Source organism: Pisolithus orientalis (genome assembly GCF_024613125.1).
Source record: "Pisolithus orientalis strain OTSU chromosome Unknown F5J12scaffold_26, whole genome shotgun sequence".
Taxonomy (NCBI): Eukaryota; Fungi; Basidiomycota; class Agaricomycetes; order Boletales; family Pisolithaceae; genus Pisolithus; species Pisolithus orientalis.
This window is the reverse complement of record NW_026260807.1, coordinates 351261-364880: the sequence shown is the minus strand read 5'-3', so window position 1 is coordinate 364880 and position 13620 is coordinate 351261. Positions and strand designations below refer to the sequence as shown.

The 13620-nt window shown below is 46.2% G+C and overlaps 1 protein-coding gene across 1 annotated transcript; it reads right to left on the bottom strand.

Moving 5' to 3' along the window:
* Positions 1 to 9201: 9201 nt before the first annotated feature.
* Positions 9202 to 9423, bottom strand: F5J12DRAFT_724166 (uncharacterized protein; the record flags this gene model as incomplete). The annotated part of the gene is made up of 1 exon (XM_051741509.1): positions 9202 to 9423. The coding sequence occupies one exon, from the start codon at positions 9421 to 9423 to the stop codon at positions 9202 to 9204; it is 222 nt and encodes a 73-aa protein (XP_051597847.1).
* Positions 9424 to 13620: the final 4197 nt, after the last annotated feature.

The window sequence follows — 13620 nt, the reverse complement described above, 5'->3', positions numbered from 1 at the left end:
TCAATCCCAGTCCAGTCTGGACCACTAACCCCTATCTCTGGTCAAGTCTGGTCCTAGTCTGGCCTAGAAAACCCAACTCTGGTCCTAGATAACCCAACTCCAGCCTGAATAACTCAAGTCTGGTGTTTCACCCCTATCTCTGGTCCACTCCAGCCTCCCAGCCTTGCACCACTCCACCCCAGTGCTCCCAGGTCCATGTCTGAGTCACCTGGACATAACTCTGGTCTGTTTTCCTTTGTTTGTACTATATTTAGCTTGGTCTGTTCACCTGACTCTGCTTACTATACAAATCCTGTGTCTGACTCTGGTATGCCAGTCACCTGGACTTTGGCTGTCCACTCTCTTGCTAATCTTCTTGCTAATAGCTTATTAACAAGTCTGGCTCTGTGTTCATTATCCTGGACCAGCCTTGTGTATTTAACCCCTGTACATACTTCATAGCACCCCAGTCAGAATATCAATTAAGTATTACCATCAACTCCATACTACCCCTTGAGTCTACTCTATAGCTAAGGCTGAGCCTTAAGCTATCCCTGGCCCCTGTCCTGGACCTCTCCCTGGCTTGCATAAGGGTACAGCACATAAGCTGAGACCAAGGGAGGCAGATCCAACCCTGGACCAGCTTCCCCCTGTGCACACTCCAAGACCAGCCAGTTTCCCATGGTCCTGGTATTATTCCCATGGTCCTGGCCTTAAGTCCAGTCCTCCAGACTTAACCCCTGACCTCCAGCCTTAACTCCAGTCCAACTGGACTTGGCCCCTGTCTCCTGGCCTTGACTTTGGCCACCTGGACTTAGCCCCTGTCGCCTGGTCTTGAAGCCTGGTCACCTGAGGGTAAACCCATACTTGACAGTTGAGTGAATCCTGGTCTCAGCAAAGGTCATATGTAGTGAAATTCACATGCAACGTGTTGTGCCTGTAGAGACAGTTCTTGATGATTATGAGGGCCCTGTGTTGAACCTGCATAAATTCTTGTTCCTTGCCATCAACTGTTTCATTGCCAAGTGGTTGTCCAAGGATGTGAGCTTTGAGCCATGGAAGAAAGTCCTGATCTGAAAGATATGTTATACTAGGCAACACAGTAAATGTATCATACTCACCTTAAGAGCAAGATCATTTTTGTGCATTGACAGGAATGGCACAATGTTGTAGTAATCTTTTTGACTTTTCCTGACTTGGTAGTGTGGGAGATTGGATGTTGTGCAGAACAGCAAGAACTTCCTACTTACATAATCACCCCTTGTATGGGCAGAACAATTTTTCCTTTGCACCTTAGTCTTTGTCCAACTCAAAGCCTGGGGTAATGTCTTCTTCTCATATCTTAGTATTAAATCATACTAATTCTATTTAGTTACCTTACTCTCTTTTAGGTTCATACTATACCTTAGTCTTCATCCAACTTGAAGCCTGAGTTACCTTACTCTCTTTTAGCAATAAACTTGTCATTTGTAACCTTTAAAAGGTTATGAGCTGTGCTTGTATCACTCAACCTCCATTTTCACAAATTTGACTACAAGGTTCCTACAATGGAAATTTAGTCTGAAGATATGTCAAACCCTCTGTCAGTCTCTACAGCAGGGAAACTGCCTGCAGTGGCATCTACTTCATCTGCAACAACATCTGGCAAGGTGACTCAAGGGTCAAGTTGCTTGTATGACATTCCACCATTTGACAGTAATGGTTCAAACTTCCAAAATTGGAAGGCATGGGTGGAGATGGTACTGGATCTATGTGGGTTGTGGTCTGTGGTTGGTGGCTTGGAAAAGAAAGTACCTGATGCCAAGATAAACCCAGATGACTATGCTGAATGGGAGAAAAGGAATAAGGAAGCACAAGCACAAATCCTCCTCACACTAAAGGACAAGCCATTAAGTGGTGTCCTACACACAAAGACAGCAGCAGAAGCCTGGACCAAACTCAGTGAATGATACAAGGGAAAAGGAAAGCTGACCATTGCATACCTCATTGGAGAGCTATTCCACAACACACTCTCAGAAGAGTCTTTGCTGGAGACCCAGCTCAACTCAATGGTTCAGAAGGCATCTATCATATGATCCCTTGGTCAGCCACTAGATGAGGTAAACCTGGAACCTGGCACAAATGGAGGACGGTGAGTAGGTAATACAGGTAAATCTGTGAGGATCTTCAGCCTCCTGATGCTCTACCCAGAATTCCACAGGCATTGACATTGGCACAGGTCTGACCTTCTTTGCTACAGGTTTGTACTTTAAAACATGAAGAATGGGATCAAACTGGTAAGTAGAATGTAAAGTTGAAATCATCAGTGGTGAAATGGTAGTGCCAGTGGAAAATAAGGAGGGGTCATTTGAAGAGACAGAACTAGCATCAAATGGATCAATGAGGGGCATACTGTTGCTTTGTAAATTGTAGATAAACACTACAGCAGAATTTATGGCAGTGTCTGTGGGCAAGAGAGCAGTAGACTTCAAAGGGTATAAAGGGCAGATCAGAAAACATAAAGAGAACACACAGAGAAAGTGCAGTCCTGGTCTCCTTGTAGCTTGTATGAGTCCTTGACCAACACTAAAAACCCTGCTCAGGGGGTTTCATGTGATGATGCATCTCCTTGCATGCAAAGTAGTCTTCTTTGTCTTCAGAATTTATGAACCATGGAAGAGGCTGTAGTCTGTTTCGAGGGCATGTCAGAATTAATACATGTCTTCCTGTGTTAGGGTCATGAATCTCCAGGGACTGTTCTCCATCAGGGAAATCTCGTAGGATGCTGGAGAGCAGACAGAAGAAGGGTTGCCCAAGAAGTAGATCAAATGGAGTGTGATCAATGACCTGAATTTGGAGGTGTGCTTCGATATTCCCTATGCACAAGGATGCATTCTCTATGACCCCTAGAGTACTCTCTTTGGATTGGTTAGCAGCTTCAAGCATCATGCTCATGTCAGAACAAAGAGGAGCCCCTAAGGCCTCCCATAATTCTCAACATAAGGCTACCACTTGGCAGCTGCTGTCCAGGATACACTCAATGTGGAGTTTGTCTATTGGGATGCCATCAATGGCATGTAATGGGACAGTAGCAAGGCCTACACACTTCCCCTCTGTGTCTCTGACCCAATACTGTTTGTAGGATGCCCAGGTAGCAGAGGCAGTAGCTTCTGTTGCTGTTTCTAAACTCCCAATTGTTATCTTCATCACAGCTAGCTCTCTGACTTGCTTGTGAATCTCCAGGCTGACAGCTAAGAGGTCTTTGGTGGAAATTTCCATCTTGGTGTCTAAGACTTGGTTTACAAGTCATTTGGTAGCTTTGAAACCACTCTGATAATGAAATTGGGGTGCAGAATTTGTCATAGGCTTGGATTGCCAGAGATCTGTGGGATTAGAGATGACCAGAGTTTTAGTAATGGCTGGGATCTCTGTAGAAGGGATGGAATTGGTTGGTGCAGAATTAATGACTGTCTTGGAGGCAGCTGGCATGCTAGCTGGTGCAGGAGCAGCCACTGGGGTTCGCTGGCAATGAGCTGGAATTTCTACACCATCAAGATGAGTGTTCTTCTTCTTCTTGATATTGTTCTTCAACTCTTCTACCTGGGCATAAGCTCTTGCTAAGGCACATTGGTCTTCTTCATCAGTATTACTCTCTAGTTCTTCATCAATTAGGTAGGAGGAGGGATGTAAGTTGACCTGAAATTCCATGGATTCTTCATTGCTGAAGAACATCATGCTGATGAGATGAGGTGGGGTATCACATCCTTGAGACAAGTTCAATGACTGGCTAGGATGTTGTATGGAGACTATGTTTGCTGAGGTGATGATAGAATTGCACATGGCAAGGAAGTTGTTGATCTTTTCTTTAAAGTTCCAGCCAGCAGCCATCCTAGGAATGTCAGAACCATCAGGCATAAATACTCTTCCCCCTATCAAGGAGCATTTCCCAGCTTGTACATATCTGTGACACAGCACACACTCTGCAGTTCTGTGACCATCTGTCCCTCCACAGAAGAAACACCATGGATCAAAGGAACAATGGAATTGGCCTTCTTGACCTTGTTGAGGGGGCAGGGCAGAAACAGGTTGCTGGGTGACATGAACATACTCTCATTTCAAGATGGTAGGAACAGTTGGCAAGGAAGATGGAGTGGAATTCTGGGGAAACAGTGCCAACAAATCAGGCTGAGGAAGATTTTGTTTTGCTCTGCTGAGCAGGTAGTTGGCATGTTTATAGACTAGATTGAACTCCCAAGGTTTGTTGATGTCATGATCTAGGTCAGAAATTTGCAATTGCGTGAGCAAGGAATTCCAGAACCTCAGGGGAAACCCCTTGAGGAATTTCTCATTGATGTAGTCCTCAGGAAGTTTCTTCTTCTTCTGGACAAGGCTGAGGATGTGTTGAAATTCCCAGATGTATTGACTGAGATCTTCCAGTGATCCCATTGGCTTCTGAACTTGATGGTAGAGTAAGGTTTTGAGGTCAGCTTTGGTATGGCAATGGTCTTTTACTGAGGCACCTGGATAGTAGTTCAGGAGTTCTTTGGAAAATGCATCCCAGTCATTGAAGCTGTCAGTTGCAGCATCTAAGGTGGACAAAAACCCTGCCTCATTGCGATCAGTGTAACAGATGACCCAGTGGATTTTATCTTTTCCAGTGTCAAGGCCAGCTTCAATGCAGAGTTGTTTGATGTCTTCAAGGTAGTGAGTGATGTCTTCAGTACAACTGGAAAACTTTGGGGTTTTGTTAGAGCCCCTGAGTGGCATGTCTCTAGCTCCAGACATTATGCGAACAGATGCAGAATTTAAGAGTGGGGCAACTGAGGTATTCTGAGTGGGAATTAAAGTAAGCAATTGCAAAGGGATAAGAAGCTGTTCAGCAGCAAGTTTGGAATTACTAGATAATGAGGATGAAGAAGAGGCTAGTTCCAAGAGAGGCAAAAGTTCTTGACACTCTGCAGGAGGATCAAAGGGTTTGTCAAGGTCAAAACCTCCTGGAAACACTGGGTAAAATGCTGGGGACTCTGGGCTCCAAAAGATCTCATTTATACCGAGATCTGAGTCTGATGAGTGTGGCTCTGAAATATCTCTAGGATCAGCTACCAGAATTAAGATTTCAGATGAAGAAATAGATAGTCTGTGGAAGGGCTCTAGGAGCTCTTTGAGTTCGGTTCTTTGACAAGTGGGTCATAAGGATCTCCTTTCCAGATCTACAGACCCCTTGTGGTGGGCTCCAAAACAATGTGGGACACTACCTCTGGGTAGTGTGTGAATAGGGGAAAGCTGTAGGGGAAATCCCTAGGCTGGACCCAAGGGGTGCTGAGTAGGAAGGAGACACAGAATACAATGGTAGAGTTGATCAGGAAGTAGAATGTAGGGCGCAGATTTTAATTCTGCAGTGTTGTAGATGATTTGGGTCCAAAAAGACTTGTATACAAAATTCCGAGGGGTGATCTTGGCATGAAGAAGTAATTCCAAGTCTCATTAGACATGAAGGCAAAACGCAGATACATGGGGAACACAAAGACACAGTAGACACAGATTGATGCTAGAAACACAGATGATGCAGTAGACACAGAGGATGCAGCAGACACTTTGAACACTTAGACACACAAATGACTCAGATAGTGACTCCAAAAGATGGGTGGTAAATTTCTGGCATCATGGCAGAATTAAATAGTACAAGGGAAGTAGGTACAAGTCAGAGTAAGGTGGGGCAGAAAACTAAAAGACCTGAAAATAAAGGAAAGGACATCAGATGTCAGTGAAATACAGATGCACATGAAATAGTCCAGTGGGTAGTAGACAAGAGTAAGAACAGGACAATGATAAGGGATATCTTCCAACAGAACAAGAGTATGCATACAAGTGGGAGGTGGAGCTGAGCAGCACATGAGGGCAGAGTGTAGCATACTGGCACAAAGTCCAGCTTGTGGAATTTAGAGTGACAGGGGGAAATCAGAGTTTTTTAGAGGTAAGTGGCATGGATGACCAGTGACATGGCTGAGCAGTGGCATGGCTGCTGAATTCCAGGTGACTCTATGTGAATGCAGAATTTCCGGATCAGTGTTTTGATGACTGAGCGACATGCTGAAGGTCAGTAGAAACTTCAGGGAGGAAATGCGAGGACATGAGCAGGAAAATTTCCAAAATGGGTTTGATGTAGAGGCCTGCAGAACTCAGTGACAGATTCCTGTTCCAGCCTCAGGGAGCATACAGCTCCCCACATCAGCAGTGGCATCACTTTTCCACTTCTTTCCATGAGATGACAAGCTGGATGAAGGTCTGATGGATGTGCTTACTGATGTCATTGCAGAAGATGGTGGCAATGTGGGAATTGACAAAGGGGAGACTGTGGGGTCAGGTAGGAGTATGGGTGGCACACCAGACCAGGCCTGTGAAATGCCTGGTGGTAGAGGCATACCCTGAGCATTTACAGTGGGCAGCACCATCTGAGGAGTCAGTGTAATTTGACTTTGATCAGGAGACCTGGGTTGATATGGCACAAAGGTAAACTGTAAAGCAGCTTGCATTGGTGGCATGGGGGGAAAGTTGGATGGTGTGGATGTGGAAGCCTGGGACCTTTGGGCAGGGGGTTGGGAATGGGTGGCATGGTGTGTGTTGGTGCCCCTCACCTTGTCAGGAAGGACAAAGTCTTGCATATGATTGAAGTATTTGAAGCCCATGCTGCAGTACTGGGCAGTATCTGGTCAATTCTAGTGGACAGTCAAGGATTTGCACACCACATGATGAGAAAATCCCAGATGTACCTTGACAATATCATCCATCATGAGTTTCCCTGCCTCAGTTATGACATTAGCACCTTTCACTGCTGAATATGCAAGCCCTGACCCCCCTGCCACAGCTGAAGCTGCATAATAATCCTGTTTCAGCTGTTTATGAGATGAGTGATACAGAATGCAAGGATAAATCAATCAATGCACACTTTCCCACTTGTCCTGACAGTTTTTTGCAGTTTTATGGTAGCCAGTGGGTTGGACAGGTAACTGAGATACTAAATTGTTAAAGTGCCCTGCTTGAAAGGCCATATGATCACCTGCCTTGGGTCAGATTTCCTCCACAAAATCAAGAAGTATCTCAACATCTGCATGGGACCATACAGCTCACAACTTTGGCTGAGGCTCAGAGCTTGAACTGATTGATGGGGCCTTTCCCTTTGACCCAGAACCCCTACCATCCATCTTGCTGTGAAGTCAAAGTGAGTGGTGGGTCAGGGACAGGGAATGATCTAGCCTGCAATAATGGTCAGTTTGTCGAGGTGGCATATCATACTATGCATACATGGGTAACTGTGAGTCATCACCTGATCAGTAGACACCACAGTCGCAGATAGTCTGCAATTATCAACTTGGAAGTCTGCTGAACTCTGCACAGACTTGGTTTGTATATGTTTTGCATAAGGAAGCAGAAATTTTGCTACCGTTCAGGCCCTAATTGAGTACCAACAAACAGGAAAGGGTTGTGTGCAGGCCACAAGTTGCCCAACCCTCACTTTCTCGCATGCATGCCTTCTGCTTAGTCAGCGCATTTTCAGTGGCTGTGGGCACAGCCACCTGCGAATTTTTCGGAATAAACATACTTAGCATGAGAAATTTGCAGTGGTGGTGAGGCTGACCTGCCTCATCTGGTGGGCATGGGAACTTGCCCCAAATGGTCACTCAGGCTTGCACAGAGCCCCAGTGACATCATGCTGTCATGCCCCTTGGCAAGCTGGCCACATTGGCATGTCCTCCATGACAGTCTGACCCATTTGGCAATTTCATAATTGCCATACAAGGCAACTGTCATCATCTGCTTTTGATCACAATCGATGGTATATATTGGAGGGAAGGGCCACCAGCCCATGCAATTTATGTTAGTAAATGGCAATTTCCATCTCTTGATTGATGAACTTTTGAGCATTGTGTAGAGAACATGTATTATGGAGAATGTGTAGGTAGAGTATCTACCACTACACCACAGTACATTGAGTAAGAAGTGTAAGAGATGATGCAACAGTGAATGATATTTTTTATATTAAAAAAAAAAAAGGATAGCTCATTGCTGCTCTGCCTGGTGGCAGTGCTCCCCACCCCCACAATGCCATTTGTGAGCAGCTATGATGGCATTGAGGAGCCTCATATGTCCTAGATGGGCAGCACTTCCATAAGCTCAGAGGAATGCATCCTCATTCCCTTGGAACCTGGAGAGCCAGATACAACTGTCAGAGACACCAGAGTAGGACAGATTGAAGTAGTATGTACTCATTCAGAAATTCAGTGGCCATGACCTTGCACTGGTAGTGCTTAGTGTTGAGGTGCCAGCACTTACCATTGTAGTAGTGATGGGAGTCCTTGAGCAGAGTGTGCAGGTTGAGCCACAGCTTGCCCTTTGTCCAGTGGTGCACAATGTCCTTCCAGGAATCTGACCTTGGAGTGCATGTCCTGTCTGCCCATAAGATGGGAACATCTGGGATGAGCAGTCCCAGGGGAGTGGCAGAGGAACTCGAGCAGCTGTTGGTCCTCTCAGGTCTGATGTGTGAAGTGAGGGACTGCATCACAGCAGAGACATCTGGGGGTAGTTGGATGAGGCACAGCAATCTGAGCAGCAATGGTTGTGAATCATGTGGCTGGGTGGCCAGAATGGACTGAACCATTGGAGGTGGCAAGATGGTGCTCTGATACTGTGTGGATGAGCATTGATGGTGTTGACATTGGTGGGCTGTTGCAGATTTTAGTTTGGCCTTCATGTGGTGATGGTCACAGCATTGCCAGTGCCCTGATGTGGCACAATCAGTGCAGAATATGAGTACACACCAGAGGCAGCAGATGTCAAGGCCAGTGCTGTGACTACATTGCTCATGTCACCCAGTTTTTGGTGAATCTCCCTTACATCTGCTGACATCACCACTTGTGAATGAGACATTTTTTTCACCATTGAGTGCAGTGCCATGATGTCTGCTGTTAGTGCCACATGGGCCATGTGGAGTGCTTCTGTAGATGCTGGCTGGATGAGTGCAGCTTCACCAGCAAGCAAGTCATCAGCTTCCCACGAGATTGGGCCCAGGGCATCACTGTGGTTGGTTTTGTAGCAATGAAGTTTGTCAAGCAGGTAACACATCAGCATATTGCGCTGTGTGTGTGGTGTCAGGGACAAAGCAAGAAGTGCTGGTTCACTCCAACACACCCAGATAGGAAAGAACACAAGACTCACATGTTCACCTTTGGCCCACCCCCCCCACCATCAGACATGTGCGAGGGTCCATTGCTGCCCCACTGGGGCATACATGAACCTGTACTGCACTCCTCCCTGATGGTAGCAATGCATGGAGAATGTTCCAGGAATCCCAGCACCTGCCACTCCCTTGTCAATCCACTTCTGAACCATATCATGGGAGAGTGGTTCACCTGGCTGCAGCACCCCATTTGCACCAATGGTGGGAAAGAGGAAGTCACCATCAGCCATTGGTCGACCAAGATGGACAATCTCAGTCCATCTCATCCCAAAAACCAGGCACATGAAGACATCACATGCTTTGCCCATATCTGGGCATGGATAAACCTTGTAGCAATTACCTATGGATATGTGCCATTGACAATGGACATCAGATGTGAGGTAGTGCCATGTCATGAAGATGGGATTGAATGTACTTCATAAGTCAATTTCCCTCATCCCTTTGTCCAACTTTCTCTGCCACCCCTTTCGATTCCTCAGGTGCACCTCAAAGTACACACCAAGGTCGTTGATGGTGAGCGATCCTTCCTCACCTCGAAGGTACTTCAGGAACATGTTATCTACAGTGGTCCTGTCAAGTTTTATGTCCCCACACTTCAGCCTGATCAGTTTGTAGTTCCTATTGTAAACTGTCATCATCAACTTCAGAGGTAAAGCCACATGCTAGTTACCTGGTCCACAGTGTGAATGTGACAGCAGCACAGGCCAGCTGTTTGATGTGCCATGTGGTGGTTAGTTTCGTCTTCGCATCTGTTGCCCACTTGACTAACAGCAGTGCTGAGGGTTCCAAGTGTGTCATCACCAAATGGATGTACTGCAACAGGGAGTCAAGGGGACAGCAAGAATTGGACCAGGCAGGGATCATGTCCAGGTACTCCTTCTTCATGGCACCAGAGTGTGTGTGCTCAGATCCTTGAGAATTGACCTTATGCCAGATAGATGCTATGACATCATCCACTTCTGCTGAGCACACCAGATTCCCCTCCCACCACTGGCATTCACTATTGTAATGCCAGGCCTCATGGAATGTCCCACCATCACTGTTTGGAGCATCTGTTTTAGTTGCTGGCAAAGGTAGAGTCATGTGAGACATACACCTCATCCCACATCAATTTAAATGCTGCTCAAACACTGTCGATTGTACTCTGACTGTAGTTCTCCTGGAAACCCTTCCATGAAAGGTAAAGGGCCAGGGCCTTGTCTGAGCACTGATTTGGCATGCACTTGAACATGTTCTTAAAGTCTGGATTGCCATACACTTCCAAGCTCAGGTCCCCACTGCCAACATGACTTGGACTTGGAGACAGCTGCATCCCCTCTGGTAGAAAGTGGCTCTGTAGCCATGACTGTGCCTGGCATATGTTGCCCTTGTCTTGGCTGCTCAAAGGTGAGTTTGTTTGCTGGCCTCTTTGATCTGATGAACAGTGTGTAGACTGGGCTGTTCTTTTGGAGAAGATGCCTTTGCCCTCCTCTTTCTCTTGTCAGGGGATCTAGGTAAGGCAATGCTCTTTGTCATTGATGCCTTCTGTCTGACCATGTCATGTACAGGATGTTTGTTCCCTCCACAGGTGGCCTGAACCCAACCAGCCAGTGTGCGGGAGTTGCAAATGAAGTCAGTTCATAGTGTAGCTGCACTGTCAACTAGCTACTATTTCTTTCAGAACCAATTCAGTGACATCATATTCAGTGTGAAGCCCTCAACAACCAATGTGCACAGGAGTGCAACAACAAAACTGGAACAGTAATTAATATAATGCTAGTAATACATCATACACATAGTTATGAATACCCCTCGCCCCATCAAGTCAGTGATGCCCAGCAGCTTCCATCAAAATCCCCACTGTTTCTCCTCAAATGAGTGATGCCAGGGTGCTGGTGTCAGCATGGTCAATACCATGAGGAGTGATTGCCATGGGTGTTCTACAATGGGTCATGAGGTTGCAGAACAATGACAAGTGGCAGTAGTTCATGTATGAACCACCAAATTTGATGACTCCTTGCACTTTCTTCATGATCACTGCATGTGCAACTGCAATCCCAAGCGCAATGGAAGCTTCAATGGACTGGCCATTCGAGTACATGTGAGTAAAGTCAATGTCTGGAAGGCAGATCACCACCTTCAAGTTGATGCTGTCAGTCTCCAAAACCTGCTCCTCTTGTCTTGATGCTCCCCTCATTGTACTCCAACAAAAATATGAGGCAGGGACACTGTGCAGGCTGACTGAGTTCAATGTTGTGTTCTTGAATTGGCAGAGGAAGATGTCTTCTTCGACTGTACCCTGCCCATTTCTCCAAGTTATCTACACTCCAGACAATGAAGAGGTCTGTCTTGAAGCTCCCAGTGATGTGGCCAGTGACCACAGCAAGACTCCAATCAATCTTTCTGACACAGTCGAGTGCCAGCCAAAGGTGCCTTGGTGACTGAAGGTGGAGCTTTGACTCAATTTCCTTGTCTGGAATGGTGAGGAAAGATTTGATGAACATGGAGTCTTCTTCAAAAATGGTGGACATAGGGTCATGGTTGTACCAAATCCACAGAAAGTGAAAGCATTTTGATATTCATAGTGACATTGATGATTTCTTTCAGATGGGGGATACTGAGCATAGCGTTTCTGTTGTATAAGAGTCATTTGAGTGACTGGTTCAACAATAGAAAAGAAAGCTTCAATGAACATGGAGTCTTTGATAATGGTGGATGTAGGGTCAGGGTTGTACCAAGTAGCAACATTGATGATTTCTTTCAGATGGGGGACACCAAGCTTAGCATTTCTGTTGTATACACCAGTGTGGTGGAAGGCATTAAGAGTCACTTTGAGTAACTGGCTCAATGATAGCAAAGAAAGATTCGATGAACATGGAGTCTTCTTGTCCTGGCCCATGTAGGATTCCAAGTACACAGAAGGCAAAAGTGTTTTGATATTGGTAGCAATGTTGATGATTTCTTTCAGATGGGGGACACTGAGTGTAGCATTTTTGCTGGACACACCAGGATAGTGGAAGGCATTGAGAGTCATTTGAGTAGCTGGTTCACCAATGGACTGGGCAGCAACAGTACTGCACATCCCTCCAGGGTTAACCAGAGTATGGTTGAACTTTGCCTCAATCTCATCCAACACCCACTCAAACACTTCGCAGTTGAGGTGGAACTCTTCCAATACGTGGCAGGTAGTGCATGTGGCTCATATATGCATGTGGAAGGTCAGTGAAGTGTTCGCCTGCACTTCCCTGCTAACCTCTCCATGAAGCTGGTGGACTGTGTCAACAGTGTAGGCTGGTTCGAGGTCACTAGGCTTGCAGCAGTCAATGTGGAAGATGTGAACAAGCCACTGTCATTGTCCATGAGATCGACACAAAATGAATGTGAAGAACCAAAAGGTGTTTACCAAACAGCAGGTGACACAAACACAAACATCTCCATCTTCAACAATAGGGGGGGTGCATATGTGCTCCATCAAGAAGTACCCTGACAAAGATGATGTGGACATGATTTTCACTGACAGAGGTCCATACATGCTCCATTGAGGAGTACCCTGGCAAAGACAATGTGGATACGATTTTGGCTGACAGATATTTGACACCAACAGGCATGGATGGGGGGGTGCAGAGAAAGCTGGGGAGGGGGATATGATGTGATGAGATGTCATTGGGTATAGTTTGCCTCCACTGTCTTGATGGCAGTATTGATGAGACCTTCTCAACCAGCCATGACATGGAAAAAGTACCCCCTTGTGGGGGTCAGACTGTGTATGTATGAGTTCTCCACAAATCCCCTTGCCCCCAGGCTGAAGTCATCCTTTCCAGTGAACCAGAGGGTAGGGAGATGATGGGGTGCCCCTTTGGGCAAAAGTATGTATAGCAGGTCGATCCATACAAGGCACAGAAAGTTGGTCAGGTACAGAAGGCAAATGAGGTAAGGACAGTTACCTAGGAGATCTCAGCAAGCACAACTGGGTTCATAGCTACCAAGGTAAGTCAAGTTGACACCTGGAACACAGATCACCACCTTTAAATTGACACCATCAGTCCCAAAACCTGCTCCATCCTCATCTTGATGCTCCCCTCATCATCTGGGATGGCAAAGAAGGATTCAATGAATGCGGAATCTTCGCTCCAACTCCCTGTCGCTGAGCCCAAACACATCAATCCTCTGGCACACGATAAATGCATCATGCATCCCATCTTCTCTGTACATAAGCTGGATGAGGTCACCCAATGAATTGTGCACTGTACCATCATAGCAGACATTTCCTGTCTCCACCATTTTGACAGTGAGCTTGATAAGACCTTCTCGACCAGTCATGGCATGGAAGAAGGGTTCCTGCCAAATGGTATATGCTTTCCTCCTACACTCTGCTGCCCTACACAGATGGACATTGGCAAAACATTGATATTAACCTTTGGATCCTGCAGTGACCATTCACAAGCAAG